Below are 11,720 nucleotides of genomic sequence, written 5' to 3' on the forward strand. Positions count from 1 at the left end.
TTGAAAGTGAATCCATTTGAGTAATCTTCGACTGTTCATGGGTTAACCGATTACAAAATATATCAAATGAAGGCATCCTATGTCTATCACCCAAGGCATCCATAGTGGAGTAGAAAGTGGAAGAGAAGATCTGATACTGTCCCTTTAACTTTGAGAGTACCAAAAAGATACACTCATCATCTGTTTTGTTCTTCCCACATCCCTGCAAAAGTGTACATAGAGATTTGAACTTCATCAAGAAGTCCTCAATGGTGGGAAAGTGATCAGGTGTCAAAGAAGTCAATTCTGCATCTAGCTGAAGTGCCCGAAACTCATTTACTTGTCCAAACAAAGTCTGAAATCTTAGCCAATAAGCCCGTGGAGTAGTCAAACCATCCAGGTGAAACAACAAGCTGTCTGAAATGTTGAGTGCAATAAGCCCCATGGCTTCATCCATCTTGTTCCTGTGTTGTAGAATCTCATAAGGTCGTTGGAGATTAGGCTGATGCTCATCCAAACAAGACCATAGACCTCTTGACATTAGAAGTCTAGTCATGTGTGCCTTCCATGTGTGGTAGTTGTGTGGTGTGAGACGGGATATAGATGGATCCGCCATTGAGAGAAAGAAGAAGACGGAAGTAGAAGGGTCTTAACTGAAGTAAATTACAGAAAAGAAAGACACCCCCCCACAAACGTACAAAAATATCTCCCAAATACCACAAAAAAACAACTAAGGAAAGTAAAAAACTGGAAAGGAACTTGGATTTGTTGATGCAAAATAGGAAACAGAAGCCTCTACTTTGACACAAAAATTGGAAGATCAAACGAACTCAAAATCATACGAAACTAGCACCAATGTGTCCGTCTCTGAGTCAGCTTTCCGACGCTTCTTTCGGATCGGAAAAAGACCTCTGTATGCTCAAGTTATAGCCAAAAACCCGACTGCTGCTCAAAAAATGCACTTGCTGGAAAATTACAGACAGTGGCATAAATTTGATGGCCGTATGCCCGTCACAAACCTGTCGCCGGCAAAAAAAAATCCGTCACGGCAAGGTGATGTCACACGCCGGGAAAGTGACGTCAGCGGACCGGAATATGACGTTAGCAAATCTGTCAGCAGCCACGTGGCGGTCAATGATTGGTAGTAGACAGCGCCACGTGTCGTCCGGTGGTTGGAGAGGCCGCAGGGCGGCGGAGCAGCGAAAATCGCCGGTGACGGTGGCGCCCGGGAGGAAAACTCAGCGGCACCGCTGTTTGCGGTGGCGGAGACAGCTGTGCCCGGGCGGCGGTTGTTTCGGGTGGCGCCGCGGTCGGAGCCGCTGGCGGAGCGGCCTGTCGGAGGCGCGCGAGCGGAGATCGGGTGGCCCCGCGGTGGTGCGTTGGCGCTGCTGCGGCGGTGCCCGTTTAAATTTTTTTTTTAATTTTTGCACTGTCACGCGTCCGTACGATGGTACGGCCAGACCCTGAAACAAAATTTTTTTTGCCTTCCGGAGCTTTGTCTCCAAAAACAAAAAGTTTTATATGAATTTTGACTGTAAATGGCCTTCCGGATCCAATGGTAATGTCCGTTTGGGCTGAAAGTGCTCTAAAAATTCGCTCTAGCCCTGATTTGAAGAAAAAATGCACAAACAAACTAGGGTTTGTGACTTCAAATCACGGCTTCAAAAATCCTTCAAACAAGAAGCAGCAGGGAGGCTCTGATACCATGTAGGAGTTGATGAAATCCAACTCCGCAGTCGCCAAGATCACCTACATGCAAATAGCTTGCTGAAGAGAAACCGAAAGAGCAAGAGCAAATATTTCACAATAGGAAAATGAAATTGCTATGTGAATGGATTGATTTACAATGAGAGAGAGACCGTTTAAAAAGGCCTCATGGAAGCTTGTAGAACAAGCTGGAAGGAGGTAGAGGACAAAAATGACAACTCATCACATATCCTCAAAAAGTGGAATATGCTAAAAAAAGGAGAAAACTCCCGAGTTGTCAACAACAACCACTACATGCATTAAATACTAAATATGCATTAACCTAAGTAAGCTTAAGTAATAGAATAAATAATTAATAATTAATTATTTACTCTAACAAAATCTGATGCAGGAGCATCTTAAATAAAGGGGAGACATGTTGAATGTAAAATTTAAAAAAAAAAAAATTTTAAAAAAAAAATTAAAATTAAAAAAAATTGTGGAGGAGAGAGAAAGTGACGAAAATAGGAAGAAAAATAATTAAAAATGGAAAACAGGAAAAAAGGGAAAAAGTGATTTCTATTTTCGAGGTGCATAGGTGGCATAATAGAAAAAAATAAAAAATAAATGGTTGTCATTCCATTTATCGAGGTGTGGGTAGAATTCTAGAAAGTTATGAATATTGTAGAAGGTTATGGAAGTTGTAGAAGGTTGTGGATATTGTGTAGGTGGAATTCTAGAAGGTTGTGGATAAGTCATGCATTGGGTGGTAAGTGCCTATTTAAGAAGGGATATGAGCATTTCTAATCAAGTTTGAGAAGTAGAAGCTAGAAGGCGTGAAGACTTCAAGGTGTGAAAACTCTAAAGGTGTAGCTCTTCAAATAGAAGTTATTGGTGAAGCTCTTGGTGTGAAGACTCTTATTTAGGATTTCTCTTATGTTGAAGAAGTCATATCATCTTGTGGGTGTTGTAAGGATTTTTCAAGTATAATAAAATTATTTGTGAAGCATTTTTTTTTTCTTGGTCTCTATATTTTTGCATTCTTGGTTGTGAGTTGTTAGAGTGGTGTGGCCCTCTATCAAAATCTCTAGATCACATGTACATATAATCTAAACATGAGAAAAAATGAATGATATTTATAATTAACTATGCATTTAAATACAACTCATTAATAAAACATAAATATACATGGTTAGTTTCTTTATAGGTGTTAGTTCTACATTTGAAATATGATTAAAATTACATTCACTAAATTTACAAGGTTTAGCTTTGGTTAAGTAGGTTTGAAGCATAGCTCATTAAATAAGTTCTATATTAGATTAGTTTGAATAGGTCAAAATTAAGTTTCACAACGTTAACTGAATTTAAAATGTGGTTAACTAGGGTTAATCTATGTTGACTATGTTTAATCTATGAATATGATTAACTAGAGATAAATGAATATGGTTAACTATGTTTAATCTATGTTAGTAAGCTATTAATATATCATTTAATTTAAAAAGTTACGCTAAAAAACATATTCCTTCATTTTAAGAGTCTAAGTAAGCTAAATCATCCTAAAATTGATAAAATAATACAATATAAATATATATTAACTAAAAAAACCTAAATTAATTAAGGCCTACCTAGTCTAGCCGAACAAGTCAGTTTCTTCTCCATGCTCTTTGTAAGCTACTATAGTGCAAATGAGTCACCAAGGGCTCATTTAGCCTATATATACTGTTAGGGATTCGACCAAAATCCTTTCCATTGGAATCGGTCCAGTCAAAAGTGTTTTGACTGAACCATTTTTCCATGTCTATGCCACATTGACGCCATTTGGCCCTACGTATGTTCGGTCAGAACACTTTTGGTTGGACCCCTTTGACCAGAAACACTTTGGTCAAAATCCCCTTGGATGTCATTTAATGTGACAACTTTGTGCTTTTACCCCCATCAAGATGTTGCACAAGACCATCGAAGCATGAAACGGTAAAATAATTAATTTACAACCAATGGTCAGCTCAAAGATTGATATACATGCTATCAGTGAAAGGTAATCAACATACAACCAATCAATACACTAAACTGTGATAACACAACTATGAATACACTAGAGGTTGAGAAAAGGACATTGGCATCAATTACAACCATCAACCTCACATTCTAACACACTTTCGATAGTGAATTTAGTGACTCAGATGATAAACCCACCTCAATCCTGACTTTCGAGATTATACCTTTCCTTTTTCCAGTTACATTAAGAACACTCGTCCATCTTCTTCCACTAGACCTCTTTGGGTTCAAAAAATTCTCAACTTGACAAGTTCACTTATGGGGGATTCTTCAAAAAGTCTAAGGACAAGGTTTAAAATTTGACATTTCCATATGAATACATTTCTATAGTGATAGATCCATGCAATTTAGTACAGTTGGGTACACCTTGCCTTCCAAATACATCATTAGGGGGTGACTACTTTGCAAACATTGAAAGTTTGTTATGTAGTTCTACATTGTAGATATGGGAGACATCATTGATGACATAAACATTCTCTTTGATAAGGATGATCCTTCCTAAATTATTATGAGGGAACACTCTAACCCTCTTATATATTCTCCATATGGATAATCTTTCAAGGTTGATGTGATTATGGATCCTCGGGTACAATAGTTGAAAGTGGTCTCTTTATCTTTACAGGAGACACTTGGCTCTTTGTAATATTTTCTACATCCATCTTCATTAGATCCCGACTTTCTCTTTTTAGTAAATTCGGAGGGGGAAACCTTTAGTCGATATGATGAAAGTTGAGAAACTTTTAGAGACACCATACATCTTAAGATTTCTTCTAACGTATTGAGGCATTACTTATACACCTATGGTATCACTTCTTCCTAAGAGAAGGAACATTGTTGGACATTGATGAAGTAACTTCTACGTTCATCTTGGAGTAGATATCACTAATGTAAATTCTATATTAATAGGGGGTCACTTTGTCTCTCTTCTTCTCTCTTATGGGGTAAACATTTTCCTCATAGCTCTCTCTCTCTCTCTAGCATTGTTTAGGTGGGGGGGAGCGGGGGTCCAATTTTATCCCATGATGTTTTCTCCCTTTCTATTCTTTATGAGAGATGACATGTTGTAATTTCTTTCACTTGCATATTGTCCATGGGTGCCTAACATGGCCTATTACTCAAGACCCCATCTTACATCATCATCTACCATTGCCATTTAAGTATATTCCATAAGTTACAATTAAGGAGGGTGTTGGTATAATTAATTAATTTTGGTTTAACTTTTCCTAAGCTTACTTAGGATAGTGCATTACATAGTAATTTGCATTGTAGACATCTAGGAGTGCACCAAGTATCTTATTTTAGCACATGGTTTAGGTGAATCCCACTTTAGGTGGTGTTGGCTGTTATCTCATTGCACTTGATGTGTGAGATCCACCTTTATTGCTCTTATCACATTATCATCCTCACATTTTTGTACATACTTCATTGAACCATAAAGGATTATCCACATTTGGTAGACATGGAATTCCACCTAGTATGGTTGATAAGTGATCATAACTCCTAGTTAACATGCATTGCCTATATATCCATGTGTATCTACATCGTACATATTCATTATTCATTGATTATTGATGTATTATTGATCAACGTTGAATCACATCAATCAATTGAGTATATTGTATTTGTCTCTCTTGTTTGTTCTATTATTTGAACTTCTTGATCTCTACATATTCTTTTATTGCTCTAGACAACTTCTTACAATTTGGTTGTACATTTAAGTCCATTTTTTGAATTCTTTGTGTTATCTTCTTTTGAATTTTTTTTTTCTACCAATTAGAAAAAACGTATATTTTCTCTATTTTCTCTATTTTGCATTGTTAATTCATGATTATATGACTAAATTTTTAAAATTAGCATCACTCAACACATCCTCAAATATAAACTTATCTATAAGTAAAAAGAAAATTAAAGATTAAAAAAATATTTTTCAACCTAAATCTTTTCTAAACATCTCATTCCAATTTACAATATGTCACATTTTAATCCTTGAAACAGATAATATTTGGCCCATTTATTTATATATTTATTTATATATTTTATAAGTTAAGGGAGGGAATCAAAATTCTAAGAGAATATATTATTTTTATTTAGTAATGTACACTTAAGTCAACAATAGTGACTTTGGAGGAGGATTTAAGATCTATTCATCATATACCAAAGTTTTGTCATTGCAAAAAATAGTGTCCATGCATATCTATAAAATAAAATAAATATCTTTGTCATTATTGTTGTTCTCACCCCATACTTCCATGTGTCCTATTAAGGGAAGAGATTTGTTCCACAACTAGTGTTTGTATTTAACTATTATAATGTCCCCTTGGATTGGTTGGTCAAAACCACATGAATTATGCTTGCTCCATATATTGCCAAACAAGAACCATGTGAACTATGAAGCATATGGCAAGTCTTTGTCACTTAACAACACTTGTATAGCCCATAGGGCCCCAATTTGTTGCTTTCATGGGACCCTTTTGACAAATTAAGATGATTTAGCATTGGGTGTACTCTTGTCCCATTGGTATCTCTTCTATGGGAGCTCTAGGTCAAAACAAAACTCCACTTCATTGAAAAAGGCACTTGTTCTAAAACCAAAAGGTTAAAAAGCTAAAGAAACACTCACAAAAAAACTCCATAGCCTACACCATATTGCCTAGACTCCCATCATCAAAGGCGTCATCAGGCAAACTCTCAATAATTACCCACCAAACACACAAAAGAACCTTCATAAAATATCAATCCATAGGGTATCCCATGATATAAAAAATGATTAATAGGAGGAGTTAGATGTCAAAGTATATCTGGTCCCATATACGGAAGAGCTCGTATACGGACACCGCCCCGAGATACGCTGACGTGTACCGCTTGAGACCGAATCCCCTCATACGGAGAAGATATTTGCCCTGCGTATGCGCATGCGCAATGCCTGGATAAGCCAAATTAGGTGACGTCATTCTCGGTCAAACCTCCAATCGTGACCACACATCTGCACTACGTGTACTTTTGTCCACGTTCGGTCAAAGGTTTGACCGACCTCCCGGTTTCTTAAATAGCTTGATAGGACCCTCTTCACATTTAGGCTCTCTTTTTCCTCCACCTCTTTTAACAGGTGGTAAATATAGAAACAACGAGAGAAAGATGCCCCTTTCATCTTTTTGTTCATGTGTTTTTTTTAAAGCTTTTTGGGCAGCTTTTTTCTCTGACTCTGTCACCATTAATGGTGACATCCTGGGCTCTGCTGTGGTTTTCTATGGTTTGAAGACAGATTTCTACTCTTTGAGTTCTTCATATTTCCACAATCTATGATAGCTGATTTCATTTTATTTTCGCTGGGATTGATTGTGTGATAGTTTTTAGTATCAACGTAAGTTTTAGTTCTGAATTGGGGCACTTTAGATTATTGAATCTCACCTAGTTTGAATTGGAATTGAAGGATTTGAGAAAATTGGCAGTGGAATTGGGAAAAAATTGGGTTTGGGTATGGTTTTAATGGAGTCTTGTGTTGGGTAAAGAGATTGGTGGTGGGTTTATTTGTTCTTGTGTCATGAGAATCCTATTGTTAGTGGGTGGAATCTGGTTACTTTAATCTGTACTCTTACTGAAGAATCTTGTGTTTTAGTCCTTGGTGGGCTAATTGGGCTTTGAGTACTCTTTAGTACCTCATCAGTTGAAGGTGGAAAAGATGATTTTGTAGGGCCTCAGGGCTGTGGCCCAACTCTCAACTTTTGAGGAGTTTTATTACTGTGGCTGCCATAGGTTGATGTAGTCATTTGCCATCTCTTTGCGAACACCCATAAAAGGAATAAAAGGAGAAAGAAAAAGAGGTTTGGAGGTGATATGGCAGAGGGAGTTAGTGAAGGAAACGTGGAGGAGAGATTTGGTGTGAGAATTGAAAGGCGCCCTTCTCAGTCTCGCTTGTCTGATCTTGACATTCGCTCTTGGCCCAAGTGAGTTCTTTTACTCACAAATAATTTTTGATTGGTATAAATGTTATTTGTTGATGTTTTTGGGTGTGGTTGTATGTATTTTTTCAGATCTATTATCAGAACAAGAATGGTCTATATCATCAGAATATGAACGTTAAGAATTTTGTTTGTTCAAACCATCTGTTATAATTCATCATACAATTTCAAACATCAGATTTTTTATAAAAAAAAATCGAGTTCTTTGATTTGATATAAGCATTCGTGTTTTATTATCATCTTTCAGGTCTTTTTTTTCTAACTTCTTACATTTCTATGATAGAAGAAGCAAACTTTTACTGTGGATTAGATTCAAAAGTTTTCTTAATATCTTTAATTGAAATAGGGCAGCAGGGTAACTAAACTTATGAGAAAATTTTTATGATTAAAAGTACTTAAGTTATAGTAGTACACAATATGTGATTTTTATGGATATCACTCAATTTTGAAAAAAATCCTCTTATAACCCAAGTTGGTCTAGTGGTGGAGAACTTGTACTCTTGAAAGAGAGGTCACAAGTTCAAATTCCACTGGGAAGTAGGGTATGTGCGCCTCATTTGTAGCACCAAGCGCCTCTCGAAAAAGAGTACAAAGTGACATAGTGTCGTGGACTATTAAACCCACTTACTTTTTAACTTCAGAACTACCCAATTATTAAATCTAGAATTTCTTAAAGCACAAGAAGTTTCCGTTTTCCTGCCATGTTTTTGGTGTTTGAAGGCAGTAACATTATTCATTCTTCAGAAGCTCATTATGGGTTTTCAGGTACATGGAATATATCTCTTTCCATTCGTTTCTGGAAAGTGATATACTTATCTGACGTCTTTTTGTTTGTTTATTATTATTTTCCCTTTCGGTGAATCGCATTACACCGGAATTCAACGTAAGTGGATGTATTCTTTTTTGCCTTATTGGACTCCTCAAATTGCACGAATCCAAATCCATAACCAAAAAGAATGTTTTTCATATGATATTCGAATTGGAAGTTGTGGGTTAAATACACTGAACCTACTTCGTCAATGGCATCACAGATTGAGAATCCCAACTTAAATTACATATGAGAAATAGTCTACACCAACCGACTTCACGCTCGGAACATTTTTTTATAACAAAAATACTAGTTAGGTTAAGTCATGAAATCTGTTCACTCTACTACTAGTATAGTCTTATTTTTTACCATTGAATATTAAGGTGTAAGTTCTGAAATCTTTTGTTTATTCTACGAACAGTTTTTTATTGTTCTATCACCAGTAGTAATAACAGTCTAAAAATAAATATCAGTTCTTAATAAAAGTTGTAGATTCTGAAATCTTTTGTTCCCTTTACCACTAATATAGTCTACTTCAAGAAGACCATACGGATGACTTTTTTGAAGAAGCTCTTAGTTAATGGGCTTTTACTGAAAACTAAACTGTGAGAAGCCTTTTTAGAATCACCGGATAACATAGACTTGTGAACTTTAAAAGATTTGTGGAATAAGAATGCAATGGGTATGGATAAAATGTGGTTCATAAGATTATATGTTAGAAGAGATTGAAGCATCATGTTTTCTCATCTCTGATAGATCTTAAAGGTCAGTCTGAGAGTTCAGTCTGAGATGTTAATGAAGAAAACATTATTAATCTATCTTAAAAGTATAACTTCATACATGTTAATAAGAGAGTTAATAATCTAAAACTATTATCAGAAAGGAAAGAAATATGACTTAGATACTTCATCACATCACATCTACGAACCTTGAACCTAAGATCAAATTGCATTGTTCTCCTTTGATTTACTTATTTTTTTTGTGATAATATAATTAAATGGTCAGAATTATGGTATTTTTTTCTACGAGCCTAAGATGGGTTCTATGCTTTGTTTGCATCTGGCTCACTATAGTGTTTCCTTGTAATTGGATGGTGGTCAAAAACTTCATTTTGCTATCTTTTTTAATAACTTACTACCTTACTATCTTCATTGGCTTAGGGTGGTGACACATTGTACTTCTTACATAGTTTTTGAAACATTTTGTTTTTATTATTATCAAAGCTAAAAGAAGGCAATGATATTGTAGGTGGGGTTGTCCTCCAGGAAAGTTTTGTCTGAAATTTGATGCAGAGGAAACATGTTATCTTGTGAGGGGGAAAGTGAGGGCATATATGAAGGGATCCCAAGAAGAGTACGTAGAATTTGGGGCAGGAGATTTGGTTGTGATACCGAAAGGGATGAGCTGCACATGGGACGTCTCAGTGGCTGTCGATAAGCACTACAAGTTTGATTACTGAAAATGACTATCATCTTTAACTTCACCTGAACCCATCATATTACATGTGTGCATACTGCCTTCCAGACTGACATGTAAGGAGCAGAATTCAGCTGTTTCATGTAATAATTAAGGAGCAGAATTCAGCTGTTTCATGTTACCAAGTTTGGCCATTATTCGTGACAGATGGTCCTTTCTCTGTCATAATTTGTAATTATTGTAGTATAGCAGCATTTGAATTCATCAAGAGAAACTCCTGTGTTGTTGGCGCTATTTGATTAGAAGGTACTAGGCAGCATGGTGCATGTGGTGGTAGTTCAGTTAAATCGTACCATCAACATGCTCCATGTGGTGGTTTTCCCTGGATCAGATTCTTGCAAGTTACATCCATCCTCTTTTCTAATAAATAAAAGTTATTTGGGTCATTTTCTGTGGCAATCAAGGGGCAATATCAATTGTATCACTCTTTGTTTTATACCATTTTGAGCACATGTTTGAGCTTATATGATTTTGTTTGTTATTAAGTGTATTCTATGTTTTTTTTTCTAATTTTTTTTTTTTTTTTTTACAAATTAGGGTCTTTTGGCTGCTAGCATTACTAAATGCTACATTTGTCTTATGCTCAATTGTTTAATTTTGATTTAATGTTTCAAACCCAAGACCTCCCACAGAAGAGGCTTACAATTTACCGATGTGTTGTAGGCTCTTGCCTAATTTTGATTTAATGTTAATTCCAATTCCAATTAACAATTCCAACAAGAGGTGGTATTAACAATTCTTCATTTCAATTCAAATTGATGCATCCAAACAGAGGATTAAAAAAAATTAAAAGTTGTTCTACCAATTCCGGTTCAATTCGAAGAAACAAATGAACTAATAGTCAACACACAATCCATCTCATTACTAATTGTTTTACCAAAAATTGATTTTATACTAGGCTCTTGATTTGCAAATATAGGAGAAAATGACCCATTAATGATTAGGGGGTCGAGTAACTATGATCTTTAAGTCATGATGACCACCAAATTACTAATATAAAAGGAGCTTAAAAATTGTAAACTATTTTAAAAATATTTTTATCATGTTGACCTCCCAATTACTAATATACAAGAAGGTTAAAAAATGTTAAATATTTTTTTTTATGAAAAAAATAGTAGGTTAAGGTAGTTTTGAGATTCTAAAGTGATCTAGTCTTTTTAACTTTTTAAAAAAGTATGTGTATGTTTTATAATTAATAAATCAAATACACTTAACTCATTAAAAAATCTTTAAAAAATTATTCGATTAAAATAATCATACAAAATAATGTAATATAAATATATTATAATGTAATGTTATGAAATTGTATAATTATAATGTTAAGTGAAAAATAAAAGAGGTGATAGAGTAATTCAATATGTTTCATTAATTGTGTGGATATTCATCATAATTTAATCCAATAGACTATTGTTTATTTCAATATTATAATATAATTACCTTTCTATTAATATTTGTATTATATAATTAATTCTTTTAAATTTAGATTATATATAATATTAATACATTAAAATTATGCAACTACCCATTAAACATAACCAATGATTTGATCATTAAAATATCATTACTTTTTAAAAAGTAACTACCATATAATTAATTCTTTTGTATTTACATTAAATATATTTATTAATACACCAAAATCATGACTAGTACGGATCAAAAATCTATAACTACTAATTAATTAAAATATCAAAACATATCATTACTTTCTTTTTTATTGATAACTACTATATAATTAATTATTAAATTTATATCTAATA

The 11,720-nt window shown here is 34.6% G+C and overlaps 1 protein-coding gene across 2 annotated transcripts; it reads left to right on the plus strand.

The window, feature by feature from the left end:
* Positions 1-6,799: 6,799 nt before the first annotated feature.
* Positions 6,800-10,362, plus strand: LOC149543616 (uncharacterized). 2 transcript variants are annotated; one of them, XR_016355670.1, is made up of 3 exons: positions 6,800-7,664; positions 9,736-10,020; positions 10,055-10,362. XR_016355670.1 is itself a non-coding variant. In XM_089798402.1 (2 exons), exons 1-2 carry the CDS (start codon positions 7,555-7,557, stop codon positions 9,944-9,946), a joined length of 321 nt encoding a protein of 106 aa, XP_089654528.1. In that variant the 5' UTR covers positions 6,800-7,554; the 3' UTR covers positions 9,947-10,362. The 2 variants fall into 2 exon arrangements, 1 of the variants encoding a protein (XP_089654528.1); XM_089798402.1 differs by having other exon boundaries at positions 9,736-10,362.
* The last annotated feature ends 1,358 nt before the right edge of the window (positions 10,363-11,720 follow it).

The sequence above is a fragment of the Cupressus sempervirens genome, chromosome 8 (assembly GCF_028749045.1).
Source record: "Cupressus sempervirens isolate cs-2001-9-10 chromosome 8, ASM2874904v1, whole genome shotgun sequence".
Taxonomy (NCBI): Eukaryota; Viridiplantae; Streptophyta; class Pinopsida; order Cupressales; family Cupressaceae; genus Cupressus; species Cupressus sempervirens.